The sequence below is a fragment of the Hyperolius riggenbachi genome, chromosome 3, assembly GCF_040937935.1.
Source record: "Hyperolius riggenbachi isolate aHypRig1 chromosome 3, aHypRig1.pri, whole genome shotgun sequence".
Taxonomy (NCBI): domain Eukaryota; kingdom Metazoa; phylum Chordata; class Amphibia; order Anura; family Hyperoliidae; genus Hyperolius; species Hyperolius riggenbachi.
The window spans coordinates 343,992,431-344,008,538 of record NC_090648.1 but is presented as its reverse complement, the minus strand read 5'-3'; the positions used below and the strand labels follow the sequence as shown (position 1 = coordinate 344,008,538).

At 46.1% G+C, this 16,108-nt stretch overlaps 1 protein-coding gene across 5 annotated transcripts in view; it reads right to left on the bottom strand.

Moving 5' to 3' along the window:
• CCDC87 (coiled-coil domain containing 87) overlaps nucleotides 1–8,580 on the bottom strand; it is a 75,932-nt gene extending 67,352 nt beyond the window's left edge. For 4 of the 5 annotated variants that reach the window (XM_068276992.1, XM_068276995.1, XM_068276994.1 and 1 more), the window contains exons 1-3: nucleotides 8,524–8,580; nucleotides 3,872–4,055; nucleotides 625–693 (exon numbers count right to left, since the gene is read on the bottom strand). In XM_068276992.1, the coding sequence (XP_068133093.1) occupies nucleotides 625–693; nucleotides 3,872–4,043 (241 nt within the window). In that variant the 5' untranslated portion in view covers nucleotides 4,044–4,055; nucleotides 8,524–8,580. The other variant, XM_068276993.1, reaches the window with a different exon arrangement.
• Between the last annotated feature and the right edge of the window lie 7,528 nt (nucleotides 8,581–16,108).

The window sequence follows — 16,108 nt, the reverse complement described above, 5'->3', positions numbered from 1 at the left end:
TTCAGTAAATTACTTGACTTCTGCCGCATGTAGTAAATCTTAAAGGAATACTGTAGGGGGCTCGGGGGAAAATGAGTTGAACTTACCTGGGACTTCTAATGGTCCCCCACAGACATCCTGTGCCCGCGCAGCCACTCCCCAATGCTCCAGCCCCGCCTCCTGTTCACTTATGGAATTTCAGACTTTAAAGTCTGAAAACCACTGCACCTGCGTTGCAGTGTCCTCACTCCCGCTGATGTCACCAGGAGCGTACTGCGCTGGCACAGACCATACTGGGCTTGTGCTATACACACCTGGTGACGTCAGTGGGAGCGAGGACACGGCAACGCAGGCGCAGTGGTTTTTAGACTTTAAATTCTGAAATTCCAGAAGTGAACCGGAGGCGGGGCCAGAGCATCGGTAAGTGGCTGCGCGGGCACAGGATGACTGCGGGGGACCATTCGAAAGCTCCAGGTAAGTTCAACTTATTTTCCACCGACCCCTACAGTATTCCTTTAATGAATTTGGAAAAATACAGAGTGTGGTATTTTACCTACCTAAATTATTTTACAAAACTACCTTGTATTCTGGTGAATTGAGGCCATTGAATTAAAAGCATGTGCAAGAATTGAAAGAGTACCACACCTTTACAAAGGTTTTCATCAACATTTTCCTTTTTCTTGTGTGCTGTGTGCTTCTTCTGCTCAGTGTCACCTGTAACACAGAGATTAATTGCAATGTATTTTTAAGCATATCACAATACCACCATCTCTGATGCACCCTTGCCCCCAAAATGATCTTCCATACATCATCCAGCTACACAGCAACAGACGTTAACAGGACAGTGGAAGTGAGAAGAATATGGAGGTTGTCATCTTTATTTTCTTTAAAAAAAGAATGGTACATGCCTATGTGTCAGGCTAAACCTCTGTCTTCAGTAGTGTCTGAGTCCCACACCAACAGCAAGCATGCATAGCCAGTGCAGTCAGAACACCTGATGTAAATACTTGTTCCTCTCACTTCAGGTGTGCTTTAGGAAAATTCACATTAAATGAACAAATAGCAACCAGAGTACATGCCGCTATCCTGGCATACTGTCAATTTAGTCAAAAGGACCACATCGGAAACAAATGACTGAGTTTGCAGGAATGAATCTCCAACCCAACAGGGAACCTTCACTGTGCTTCACTGTTGTCTGCAGAAATGTATCTAGGTACCATTTTCCACCCCTTCAACAGATAAATCCCCTTCTGTTACAGCCAAACATTCCAAAATCTTGACACATCAATCCAGGGCACCAAGTTTTTTGTCTATAGATGAGGTTTGCTTTAGTTTCTGCCTCAAGGTAAGGCTTTATGGCCACAACTCATTGATGAAGACCACTTCTGATAAGATATCTTCAGACTGTAGATGGGCTCCAGGGTTTTCAGCCAATTCTGAGCTGATAATGGTGCAGCTCATCTTCTCATTTTTCTTATGCTGGGAATACACGGTCAGATTCTGAGCCATTTAGATGGCTCGATAGATAATTTCCGACATGTCTGATCTCCCGCCCGATCGTTTCCGCACTCGATTCTGCATTGAGGACAATGGAAAAAGATTAGAAAAAAAAGCGGAAGATAAGAGAATGGCCTGCGGAATCGAGCCGGGAATCGATTGGGCGTGAGAATCGCACGGCAAAGTCGAGCCGTGTATGCCCAGCATTACATACAACAGGCAATATATTGGCAGATTGACTAAGAGACATATTTTTCTCTGATAGAATCTAGTCTCTTGGCTACCCATACACCACAGGCCGATTTCCAATTGATTGCAGCATGAAATTTATCGGGAATCTGCCTTGTGATGCCGCATCACTGCCATCTGGCCACCGTCCCCCCAAATGTTAATGTGCCCCCCGGTGCCGTGACATCACGTACTTGCCACATGCTACACACGGCAGCCACAATTTGAATGCATGGGCACCGGGGGAAGGAGAAAATATTAACAATATGGGGGATAGCAGCTCGTGATATTGCACGTCATTAAAGCTGCCCACCCAATTGATTAAGTCAACCCGAGATTTCCCAGCATGATTGGTTGATACATTTTTGACCCGAAATCAGTCGAATCGTTAATCGGGCATTCTTGTTGCAGCACCAATTTTCATCTGATTCCATAAAATTATTGAATCAGATGGTCAATCGGGCCTCAAAATATGGCAATGCGTATTGCCACGTTTAGTTTCCTGCAGGTTTGGAGCTGCATTCCCTTTCAACAACCAGAGCTGTGAATTGGGGAAACTGATGGCACATTCACTGCAGAGAACTACAGGCGGATTCTTAATTACCGGTATCATGCAACAGCATTGAGGAGGCATCTGATCAGTCTGAGCTTAAAGCTGGCCATACACTATGCAATATGTTTGCCCAAATAGGCAAAAAATGTGGTGAAGCATGGCACCACAGTTGTCCTGAGATCAACCTGTGGGCTACATTACATGATCGAGATAGGCAATCAACCCGCGAGATCGGTCATTTGGGATGATTGGCACAGCGGTTGAATAGTTTATTCTGCTGCATGATTATTATGATAAGAATGGCATATAAATAAAATGTCAAATAAAAGACCCAAAGATTACAGTGGAACAGTAGCAAGGTTTCCTGAATGCTTGGAACACCCAGGTGGTTCAGTACAAGCAAGTGTACCTGCTGAGTTATAAGCAAAGGATAACATGCTAATCTCGGGGATGTTCATCTAGATTTCAGCACTTGGTTACAATGGGATAATTTGGGTACTGGTAATCAGTTAATACCTAGCTGAAGCAACAGCTGTAAGCCCCCCCCCCCCCCCCCCACACACACACACAGAATGAAGTGATTATCAGCTAAAGTGGTACAATCTTTGAACAATCGACCGTACAATTAATTAAATTGGGCAGCATAAGTGGGCACCACTTATGCTGCCCAATCTGATCAATTGTACGGTCGATGGAACAATCGATGTATCGACTGTTCCATCGATCCAGTTTCTAGAATGATCCCGCTGATTGCATCGTGTTGTATTTGTGGCCTCTGTTTGTGTCCCCATTCTATTCATTATGTTCTTCTGGGCCCCTCTGTGCTGTTTCTGCCACTCTCTGCTGCAATCCTGGCTTGTAATTAACAGTTTTAGGCAGTGTTTACAAACAAACTAACCAGCTTCTGATAGGCTCACATAAGCAGAGTGTGTGAGTCATACAGAGCCTGCAGGGAGCCTGGAGGGGGTGTGTATAGCTTCTACCAATCACAAGCAGCCCTGCACATTCCACACATTCCAGCTTTAGCCTGACTGTGCCTACAGAAGGAAACAGATTAGATCATATAACAGAGATAACACAGCCACTGTGCAATTAGGAAAAGCTGCAGTAAGCCAAAGCACATTAGAACAGGCAAAGGAACTTATAGGATAGAAGAACTAAGGCTGAAAAGTTTGTTACAGAGTCTCTTTAAGGCCAGGGACCCACTAGCAGCAGTTTTCTAAGCACTTGTGATTTAAAAAGCTCTTGCCAATGTAATTCTATGAGTGTGATCCCACTAGAAGGATGTCCTTAAAAAAAATCACCCATAGCCCTGCATTAGCAAGAGCATTTCAAATCACAAGAAAGCACTGCTAGTGAGTCCCAGGCCTAAGGGTTACCAGTAAGTGGCATCATTTATGAGCGGTATGAGCAGCATTTTGGAGATCAGTTATGGGTAGCCAATGACAGAGAAGCACATTTATTTTCCTATTTATTATACTTTCTAAGTAGTTTCTTGATTGCCATAACAAATATTTATAATATGACATTATACCATAAGGAAATTCTGCTTTACAGCATGTATCCCCAAGACAAGCACAGTACTGCATTTACTGCAAATAAAGCCATACAGACCTGGTCTCTCAGGCTTGGTACGGGGGGTTTGGCTAGGAAAGAGAGTCAGGGGTTTCAGGATGTCATTGTATAGCTGATGCAGCCTATGGGCATCCAATCTCTCCTCCGCAGATGGTGGACTAGGTTTTCTGCTTCTCCATAAAGTCTTCAGATCTCCACTAGTGTTCATCATGTTTTCAGCAGACTACAATAAAAGTCAATGTTCATATGATTTACTGAGGTAGCTCACATTTGTAAGCAGCACATAAGACATTGGGCATATCCAAAGACCTGCTAGGCATTCAGATGGCAGACTAAGAAAACCTGCTACATGTACTAGACCAGTGATGGCTAAACTTGGCACTCCAGCTGTGACAAAACTACAAATCCCATAATGCCTCTGCCTCCCCGAGCTATGCTTAGAGCTGTCAGAGTATTGCAATGCCTCATGGGACTTGTAGTTTCACCACAGCTGGAGTGCCAAGGTTAGCCATCACTGTACTAGACACAAAATCAGAGATGGGTTACATCTAATGGAGGCGACTAGGTAAGGCAGGAGCTTTAGCTCTGTCTGCTTGCCCCCTGACCCATACCTCCCAACATTTTGAGATAAGAAAGAAGGACATTTTAAGACATGCCCCAACCACACACCCTCCCCATGCAGATCACAAAGAATTCAGAATCAAAAGATGTATTTTATTATCATTCAAACGATACTGGTCCTTTCTCTCATCAGAGTTTTTCTTCATTTTAACATTTAATAACAAGAAATATATAAATTTAATTGAAGGGGATAAAGTTTATAGCCAGTTAAACACACTTTTCAGTAGAAAAATACATATATTAACACAGATCTCTACATCAGTCCTGAAAGAGGGACAAAGAAGGAAGAAAGCGGGACAATAGGATTTCGTTCCCAAAGAGGGACTGTCCCTCCAAAAGAGGGACAGTTGGGCGCTATGCCTGACCTGTTTGGTAAATTGTGATGGGGCAACAGAGATGGCAGTCTGGCCCCTGAAATCCCATCAGGCCTTAGAACTCAACTAGATTGTGTAAGATGTACATGAATGGTGAGCTAGAAATTGGTCTGTGTTTGAAGGAAACGGTCCTGGATGATTGCTGGTGCAAACTAGCAACTCCACTGCTGCACAGATTGATTTGGAAACCAGGATCAGCATGTATTGGGAGAAGAGTTGGCCTTATGCTGGGCATAGACGGTACGTTTATGCGCCGGAATCAAGGCTCTGGCTCTATGCCGGCGCATCCCCACTCATCCACGTGGGCGCATGGATCGATTCCCGCTCGTCCCTGCGGGCGCTTCTTATCAGCCGCTCATTTTTTTCAATTGTCCGCCCGCGGGGATCAAGCGCAGAATCGATCCACCGTGGTGATCGGACATGTCGGATATTATCAATCGAGCCATCAGCAGCTCAATTGATAACAAGAAAAGTACCGTCTATGCCAGGGGTCTCAAACTCAATTTACCTGGGGGGCCGCAGGAGGCAAAGTCAGGATGAGGCTGGGCCACATAAGGAATTTCACAATCGCGGCGCATCGCCGCCTCTGCCCGCCCCTCTCACTCTTCCTTTACAGAGAGGGGTGGGGAGAGGCGGCAATTGACGTCAGGAGGGGCAGAGCTGAAGCTGAAAGCTCTGACCCTTCCAGGAAATGCCGGCGGATTGCCCCCCGGGCAATTTGGGGGGCTCTGCAGCCCTCGTTTAGCGGCGGGGATGCGGTGGATTACTTGGGAGCACTGAAGCGAACTATAAGGAAGCTTTTGCCAGCGAGGGCCACAAGTTTGAGACCCTGGTCTATGCCCAGCATAACACCCCAGTCCTGCAAATCCAGACCAGGTCTTAGGACAAGAAGAAGTAATTAGCTCACCTGGAGAATTTGCATAAAAGACTGCATCTCTCAGAAAACAGGGGGCTGAGCAGCAGAGAGGCTGCTGAGTGTGATGTAGCAGAGAAGCCACTGAGGTGCTGGAGCTGGACTCCAGTACTGGGGATCCAGGAGAGGCCTGAATAAGCTAGTAGCAAAAGACTGTCAGCAGGCATCTATTGAGCTAACCTTCCGCAGTAGCCTAATTTGGCTGTGTCTAACATGCAGGTGACATGGCCTATGTTTCCATTTCCAAAACTCCTCGGGATGAGCTCAATGGGTGTGAAATATTTCCTCTCCCCAATCTACATTCTGATATATATCACAGGTGGAAACATCTTTAGTCCGGTGATCTCTGTGGAACGGTCATTTACTGATAGTTCTATGCACAGAGGGAGATGCTGCTTGCTTTGTAGTTGGAAACAACCATTATTTCCCACAATGCAACAAGGTTCACAGACATCACACTGTGGGTTGTGTTTTCCCCACAATATCAGCCATACTGATGTCACTGATAATCTATTCAAGAAAAGGAAATGATTTATGGTAAAGGAGAGATGAGCTTCGTGTTATGCACAGGAGAGGGGAGGTTAGTGTTAGACACAGGATAGGGGTGGTTAGTGTTAGACACAGGATAGGGGTGGTTAGTGTTATGCACAGGAGAGGGGAGGTTAGTGTTAGACACAGGATAGGGGTGGTTAGTGTTATGCACAGGAGAGGGGAGGTTAGTGTTAGACACAGGATAGGGGTGGTTAGTGTTATGCACAGGAGAGGGGAGGTTAGTGTTTGACACAGGATAGGGGTGGTTAGTGTTGGGCACAGGAGAGGGGATATTAGTGTAAAGCTACGTACACACATGCAACAACGATCGTTCGTTGTGAACAACGAACAAACTTTTAATTGACGAAAGAACAACCTATGTAAAGTTAGGTTTTAAAAGTGTGTAACGATCTGATCGTTAGAACGAACGTTACATCACGTAAAGCAACTATTGCGCATAAAAATGAAAAGTTCCATGGAGAAATAGCGAAATGCGCATGTCAAGCCTTGTGTGAATGACCGTTTCCAACGATGTACTACTTTTGCAAACGATCGTCGTTCGAAAAAATCCGCCAAGCTAGATCGTTCGTTGTTAACAAACTAGCTCGTCCATCGTTAGACTTAATGATCGTTGGCTGCTATTTTTTAAACGATCGTCGTTTGAAACGATCGGAGAACGATCGTTTCAAACTACTATAGTCGCATGTGTGTACACACTTTTAGGCACAGGAGAGGGGAGGTTAGTGTTAGACACAGGAGAGGGGATGTTAGTGTTGGGCAGAGAAGAGGGGAGGTTAGTGTTAGGTAGAGGAGAGGGGAGGTTAGTGTTACGCACAGGAAAGGGTAGCATACCTCCCAACATTTTGAGATAACAAAGAGAGACACTTTAAAGGGAACCGAGGCGAAAGTAGTCCCAGATTCTATACTTACCTGAGGCTTTTTCCTGCCCCCTTCCTCCAGCCCACTTGAGGCCGCTCGGTCCCTTGCCTTCTCCCTGGGCTGCTCTTGTCCCCTGCTGAGTCACGCTGTGGCACATGTGCGCCCCAGCCTGCATGTGCCCCAGTCACTCTGCGCAGTGACCACTGTGCAGGTGCAAAGCGACCCGGCCACAGGATTCCAATGTGGCCGGGCATGTGCGTCTCGGCCAGAGTACTGGGCTGTCCAGCGAGGGACAGGAGCGGCCTGTGGAGACGCCGAGGGACTGAGTGGCCTCAAGGGGGCTGGAGGAAGTCCCAGGTAAGTATAAGACCTAGGACTACTTTCATCTCAGGTACACTTTAAGACATACCCCTGCCACACCCCTAGTCATGCCCCCATTACAACCCTAGTGAGGCATACCATAAAGAATTCAAAAGCAAGAGATGCCATTTTATAATTCAAACCACAGCGGTCCCTTTTATCATCACTACTTTTCCTTCATATTAAAGTAAACCTAAATTGGGGGAAAAAAACGAGTTTAACTTACCTGGGGGTTTAAGCGGCCCCTTGCAGCCACCCTGTGTCCACGTTGTCACTGAGCGATCCTCAAGTCCCCTACAGTGCCACTCCCACTTCTGGAAGCACGGTCCTGGTCCGCGCACCTCCTGATTGCGCTCTTGTGGATGGGAGTGAACTGCGTATGTGCAGTACAGGTAACCACTCCCAGCAAATGGGAACTTGATCGAGAATGCACATGGCTGTGGCTGCTCAGTGGCCGTTGATTTGCCTAGCCGAAAGAGGGGCGCTGCAGGAGACTGGAGGATCGCTTAGTTCTGGCACAGGCACAGAGCGGCTGCAGGGGGCAGGTAGAAGACCCAGGTAAGTTAAATTCATTTTTTTCACGATTTTACTTTATATGATTAAAAAGATGAAAATAAGCTTAAGTCAATTTAATACATTTTCTGTAGAAAAATAAATATATTTATATAGATCGTTGCACCAGTCCAGAAAGAGGGACAAATGAGGAACAAAGAAGGACAGAGGGATTAGGTTCCAAAGAGGGACTGTCCCTCCAAGGAGGGAGCGTTGGGAACTCTGAAGGGGAAACAGGAAACGACGATGTTGAAGCACGGGCATCAGCACAGCAGCTGTATGAGTTGCAGGGAGCACCGTATAGGGGTCAGGTGCGGCCAGATTTACAGAATGCATATTATAGGCAGCCGCTCTGCTCACATTGCGCTCTCTGAACACCGTGTCCCCGAGACATTATCCTTCAGTCCAGAACTTTTCTCAGAGACCGTGCCCAAAAACTGCACTGCAGCAAGTTTACTTACTTCTGCCGGATGTGCCCTGCGACGGGGCAGCACAGCGACAAGCGGCACTGTTACTAAGCAACGGGTAACATATGATGAAGGTAGAGGTGGAGAGTGCCAGTAAGTCGCAATCATTGTACTTTACTCCACAGCGCCACACAGTGGACTGATTTGGAGTTACTGAGCTGAACTTGTGAATGCTGTTCATAAAAGTTTCGTGTAAGTGGACCCTTAAAAATATTTTCATATTCAACGTTTTAAGAAGTCGAAACTGGACTCATCGATTAAGCTGATACTCACCAAAATGTGGTTCTAAAACAGGAACACATTGCTACAATAATGCTGAAATGTGAATCTAAGCAGGGTGGGATGAGTGTCAAGGATGTCTTTCAAAAAGTATCAACCTATTTCATCTGCGCTTTGCATGGAACAGGATCCAGTACTTTTGATTATTGCCTCCTCTAGTATTATTTGCATATTCCTGACATCTTCTGTGTCATAGGGCCGGTGTGGTGAAAGATATTGCGATCCAACAGATTTTGCAACTTGCAATACAGCGAGCTGTGCAAAACTGCATGCGCGGCTTCATTCAGTAATCCTGGCTGTAATTATTTGCAACCACCAGTGTTCCAACAGCAGCATACATTTACACTGTTATTAGTTCCCTCCAGGGGGGTTAATAGTTGCTCACCAGTTGGGGGGGGGGGGGGGGGGGGATTTTTAACCCATTTGCGTTCCGCCGTTTTCACTTGAGAAATGTTCACCTCCCATTCATTGGCCTATAACTTTATCACTACTTATCACAATGAACTTAACTATATCTTCTTTTTTCCGCCACCAATTAGGCTTTCTTTGGGGGGTACATTTTGCTAAGAGCCACTTTACTGTAAATGCATTTTAACAGGAAGAATAAGAAAAAAACGGAAAAAAATCATTATTTCTCAGTTTTCAGCCATTATAGTTTTAAAATAATAAATGCCTCCATAATTAAAACTCACGTATTGTATTTGCCCATATGTCCCGGTTATTACACCATTAAAGTTATGTCCCTATCACAATGTATGGCGACAATATTTTATTTGGAAATAAAGGTGCATTTTTTCCGTTTTGCATCTATCACTATTTACAAGTTTAAAATAAAAAAAATATAGAAATATATCATCTTTACATTGATATTTCAAAAGTTTAGACCCTTAGGTAAATATTTACATGTTTTTTTTTTGTTTTGTTTTTATATTAAACATTTTATTTGGGTAGTTTTGGGAGGGTGGGATGTAAACTATAGGTTTATAATGTAAATGTGTGTTGATTTTTTTTTTTACTTTTAGTTGTAGTTTTACTTTTTGGCCACAAGATGGCGGCCATGAGTTTGTTTACATGACGTCACTCTAAGCGTAACATACGCTTAGAGCGACGCATGGGGGAGGCAACAGCCAGAAAAGGCGCAGCTTCCGAGAGAAGCTGTCGCTTTTTTAGCGGGGGAGAGGAATCAGTGATCGAGCACCATAGCCTGATTCACTGATTGCCTGGCTAACGAACCGCGGGCCAGGAGCGCGCGTGCATGCGAGCGATCGGGCACGGGAGCGCGCATGGTTCCTGGACGTAGTTTCTACGTCCAGGAACCAAAATAGGTTAATGCCCGGCAGAGGAGGGTTCTGTGTGAGAGTAGTGACAAGGTTAGGTCATACTAGCACACAGGGTTCTGTGTGAGAATAGGGTTAGGTTGGGTTGCATTTTCTGATACTAATGGCTTTAACAATGCACAATAGGGGTAAAGAGGCGCCCAGGTATAGATAAACTAGTTCGAATCCTGGCTAGGACAAGTACCTATTCCGTAAGGAGTTCAAGGCAAGACTCCCTAACACTGCAAGGGTGGCCTCTTGAGCGCGTCCCAGTGGCTGCAGCTCTTGAGCGCTTTGAGTCCGACAGGAGAAAAGCGCTATACAAATGTTCGGATTATTATTATTCGGATTATTATAAGTTAAAAACAATAATAAAAGAAGGGGTGAGATGGCTTACCTCAAAGATGACAGTTTCATAAGACAAAAAAATTATTTAGCACAGGCTTTGAGGTAAGCTACCCCCTTCTTTTGATTTAGTTATTGTTTTTAACTTAGTTTTATTCATTCCTGGTCGCCTCTCTACCAATATTGTGATTAGTCTCACCCCCTCACACGCAGCTGTGAGAGGGGTCTGTTCGGGTCTCACATGGTGGAAATCATAGTGAAAGACAGCTTTTTACTATGAAGGAGGGCGAACGCATCCAGTCCAGCTTGGACACCCCAAGTGGAGTCGGGTTAATTGTCTCCACCTGCTTCAAGTGGTTGGTTGCCCCCCTGCAACCTACCTTTATGAGTAGCCCTTTTATATTTTTACATGTCACCTAACATCAGTCAAAAATAGTTTTCATCATACCCATTAAAATAGCTTACAAATGCTACTGAGCATGTGCAAAGTCATGCAGACCATAAAATAACCTCATAATGCTCACTAGCAGCACTAACCTTGCAACCATCGTAACGCTGATGTTAATGATTTTCTGTTACAGAGCAGAAAAGCTTTTGGCATAATTTTCCATCATTTCATCGTGGCATCGTGTTTTAAGCTGGAAGCTACATGCAGTGTCTTGGTAAATGTGCTCGACCACAGTCAATGGTAAAAGCATTGAGATTAATGCTCCGTTTCCTCTCAATGCAGGATGCGATGGATTTTGGCAGTGCATGACGTGCATGAACACCGGCAGCCATCCGTCTGAACTGGCCCATAGTCTAATGCAGGCCCGGCCCTTGACCATTTGCCGCCTGAGGCAAACTTTAAAGAAATCGCCGCCGCCCCCCCCCAAGCCGTGGGTATGGGGGGCCGCCCGAGCTGGAGGGGATAGCGGGCAGGATCATCTAGCTTGTGTATGAGGCTTTAGACATTAGACCAGGGCCGGCCCGCCCATGAGGCGGGGTGAAACGTTTGCCTCAGGCGGCAATTCTGGGGGGGCGGCACCCGCCCGTCCGTTGGTGTGGAGAGCCGCCCGAGCTGGAGGGGATAGCGGGCAGGAAGGGGGTATTGGGACTAGCGGCGGGGAGGGGGATCCCCTCCCTCGCCTGGGTCCCCCGTCCTCCGCTCCCCTCCAGCTTGTTACGTCGCTGGCTGGCTGCAGCTATAAGAGGCAACGGGCGGGGATCACTCACCTCTTCCTCGTTCCAGCCTGCGCTCCACTGACGTCACTTCCTGCTATGCCACAGGAAGTGACGTCAGTGGAGCGCACGCTGGAACGAGGAAGAGGTGAGTGATCCCCGCCCGTTGCCTCTTATAGCTGCAGCCAGCGACGTAACAAGCTGGAGGGGAGCGGAGGACGGGGGACCCAGGCGAGGGAGGGGACCCCCCTCCCCGCCGCTAGTCCCAATACCCCCTTCCTGCCCGCTATCCCCTCCAGCTCGGGCGGCCCTCCACACCCACGGAAGGGCGGGTGCCGCCCCCCCAGAATTGCCGCCTGAGGCAAACGTTTCACCCCGCCTCATGGGCGGGCCGGCCCTGGTCTAATGTCTAAAGCCTCATACACAAGCTAGATGAAACTTGAGGCTGCAGATAATGACCACCTCTGTGTGTGTACATCAGTGATCATTTCGGCAGATCAACTCAGCCAAGAGCATTGTACTCCTTCACTCACTTCGCTCGCATGTAGTCCTCATGTGTCACTCCAAAGGCCTTTATCCCTCCGCATAGCAACAGAAGCTGCAGACTAGCGATGCATCTGTACAGCCTCAGTCCTGCAATGTTGCCTGAGAGTCCCAATCCCTGTCAGGCACAATGCCTTATATCTGTGAATGAGTCTTAAAGCAAAGCTATGACTTTGATGGTCCATTTACACTAGTGCACTGCGGTTTGATTTGGAACAATCACAATGCAGCCAAAAAGTTTCACTGCACGTTATAGCCGCCGTGCGGCCGCGAAAGTAATGAACAGTCGCCGCATAACTCGCTGCAGCTTGTGCGTTACTTCTGCAGTACCTCAAACACTTATGTCACACCGCGTCATGTCTTATTGACTTTAATGGCCACTGCGATGAGCTGCAGCAGGGGAGAGTACCGCAACGCAACTTGCCACGGTAAGTGTAAAAGGGGCCTGGGGGAAAAAAAAAAGGTAGAGACTCACCTAAGTAGTGGGAAGCCTGTGGATGGTCCAGAGTAGTGATGATCAATGAGATGCAAATGATTCCGAGTTTATGCAGGATTATGGAACTTCAAATATATGCGGCTTGAAAATGAACCAATCAGTTTAAACCTTAGTGGGTCTTGATTGGGTTGTTTTCAAGCTGCATATATTTGCATACAAAATAGACATTCTCCATGAACTCAGACTTATTTGCATATCATTGATTATCCCTAGTCCAGAGGCCTCCTGATCCATCTGCAAGCCTACTAATGCTATGCAGGGTCCCTATGAACATATTCAATAAGAGCTTGTCCAGGGTTCCCGCACAGTGCAGAGACCAACCTCGAGGTCGTCCTTACTGCACCTGCGTGAAGCACCACTGTCAATCAAGCCCATGTTGTCCACGGCATACTGCGCAGGCGCAGAACTACTGCGCCTGCGCAGTAAGCTGCGGACAACGTGGACTTGATTGATAGCGGCGGTCGCACAGGTGCAGCAGAGGAGGTCGGCCTCTGCAACGGCAGGGAACCTGGGCTGGCGGCTGCGTATGGAGCTGTCAGCGTGGGACATGTCAGCTACAAGGGGCTGGAGGAAGCCCCGGGTAAGTATATCATGGGGAGGGTAATTAGCTTGATGCTTCCTTTAAGGCCTACATCAGTTAGTTTTGTGGGCACCAAAATAAATTTGTAAAGGATACACAAATGATTACCAGGTCATATACATCTCACTGGCCCAAACTCAATGAACCCATAAACAAACCCTTCCAATAATGGTTTTGAGGTGTGTGTATCTACTTTATAAACACTATACTGTTTATGTAAAGCCTGGCTCTTTACAGATTCGAATATTGTCCTAGAAATCCAATTAGAGTTGCAACAATCAACACCGTAGTGCCTATTTAGTAGGGATGGCAGAACACATTTGCCAGAGAACGGATCCCAGCGAACATGTACTAATTGCGTTCTCACGAGTAGCGCAAACAATGCGGGAATTTCGCTCCTGCCCTATACTTTCCCATAGTGCCATTTTTTGACCCTTCACCGTAACGTCAGGTGGGAAAAGACAGCCAATCAGACCTGATAAACCCGGACCTTTCCCCCCCTATAAACGGCACAATCTCAACGGCCATTTTCATTCTGCAATAGTCAGTTAGTCAGTGTAAGGAGAGGTGCTGCTATTGCAGATAGAGGGACAGCGAGAGATAGGCTGTATTGTCATATTGTGCTGTGTAGCGGTTTCCTAGGTGCTCTGCTACTTAAAGTTCAGCAGTTCATCAGGGGAATAGTCCTTTTGAGGACTGACAGTGACATTGACCCTGCTTTACTTATCATTTGTTTGTGCTTTTGTGTGGTGTCTTGTAGTAGCACAACAACCCCATATATTGTGTAATCTGAGGCCTTCAAATCTGTACGCATTGCAGCACAGCAGTGGAAGACACCAGGAAGAAGATACTTTTCATAGATGGATATTTCACAGAAGTGACATTTTATAAGGTAAAATACAGTACTTCTTTAATTATTTTTACATTCTTGGTATCTTAAAGTGGGGAAAGAGTTCCCCTACTATTTGGAGGATAGCAGCAGGCCATTATTTAATACTCTCTTGTACAGTGCCACCTAGTCTCTTTTTTGTTCTGGTCACAATGAGTCACACCTAAATGCTGCCAAGGCCATGCTCAGAAGAGTCAGTTTTTGCTGCCGGGTCAAACGTCGACATGTGTGGTAACTTAGAAATGCCGCCACTTGGCTGCTTTCAATTGCAGCTGGAAGGCGCTTGGTTGCCAGCAGAGAGGAGGCTGAATTGCACAACAAGCACATCCCTCTGAAAGAAGCCTAAATGTATGCATGGTGCCTAGAGATGCCTAAAGTTTACTTCATATTTTTTTGTAGAGCCAATTACTCAAAGAGGCATGAGAATTCTGGAAAGCCATGCACATGAGCATTGCTACCATACATGCAAGCTGAACCTTTCAGCCATTTTAACAAATCGCTGTTGGTTGCAGATCAAACTTATGAAACGGCTTGTGCAACTATAATTAGAGGCAGAACTATAGAGCAGGGTATTCCATAGCAAAATATGAATGGCGCTTCCAGCCCTAGGCTTGCATGAAACATTGCACCATCTCCCAAGGTTATGAGTGGTCAGCAAAGTACAAATACCAAGTACGGTACATTGAGTATCTGGAGGGCAGAGGTGATAGTTGAACCATACGAGATGGAGAGCCTCCAGGAAACCTGAGCTGGACACAGTGTCTTCCAAAAAGGCTACTAAAAATACAAATAACTTCTATTGGGGGTCTTGAGACTGGCAATGTCCCTTCCTGTATTATTCAGTTTTCGTGTTCAAGATAAATGTTGTTACACTCACCGGTTTCCTTGCAGGCTCAGTACTGTAAGGATCCACTGATTCTTAAAATCCTCACTCAGCACATGTAGTCCTTCCTCCTTGCGACCTGTTGCTACAGCAAGTACAAGTATGTGGTGCTCATAGGGCGAGAGGGGCACAGCACTTGGCAGTTTAGGCACAGACTGGGTTCCCACCAGCTCCTTGGTACCATAGCAAACCCTCATGCAATAGCATGGCTGTGCTGAGTGGGCAGTATGTCATATATAGTCATCTTCACTTGATTGTGGCAGTTAGCTATATTTGAACTTCCTTCCTACCATTCCTTTTTTATTTAACGCTCTGCAGCTCTGGTGGCTGTGCATTGCTCTCTGTTGCTATGCTGATTTTTCAACGACACTGAATGGGTTAGTGCTGTACTACCAACTACAATACATGCTGCATTCTCAGAACAGCACAGTCTATGCACGCTCCGATGTCCTTGCATATCATGTCTTATATGCCTGGCTGAAATGTGCACATCAATGCATATACAGTGGCTTGCAAACGTATTCGCCCCCCTTGAAGTTTTCCACATTTTGTCACATTACTGCCACAAACATGAATCAATCTAATTGGAATTCCACGTGAAAGACCAATACAAAGTGGTGTACACATGAGAAGTGGAACGAAAATCATACATTATTCCAAACATTTTTTAAAAATCAATAACTGCAAAGTGCAGTGTGCGTAATTATTCAGCCCCCTGAGTCAATACTTTGTAGAACCACATTTTGCTGCAATTGCAGCTGCCAGTCTTTTAAGGTATGTCTCTACCAGCTTTGCACATCTAGAGACTGAAATCTTTTCCCATTCTTCTTTGCAAAAGTGCTCCAGCTCAGTCGGATTAGATGGACAGCCTTTGTGAACAGCAGTTTTAGATCTTGCCACAGATTCTCGATTGGATTTAGATCTGGACTTTGACTGGGCCATTCTAACACATGGATATGTTTTGTTTTAAACCATTCCATTGTTGCCCTGGCTTTATGTTTAGGGTGGTTGTCCTGCTAGAAGGTGAACCTCCGCCCCAGTCTCAAATCTTTTGCAGACTCCAAGAGGTTTTCTTCCAAGATTGTCC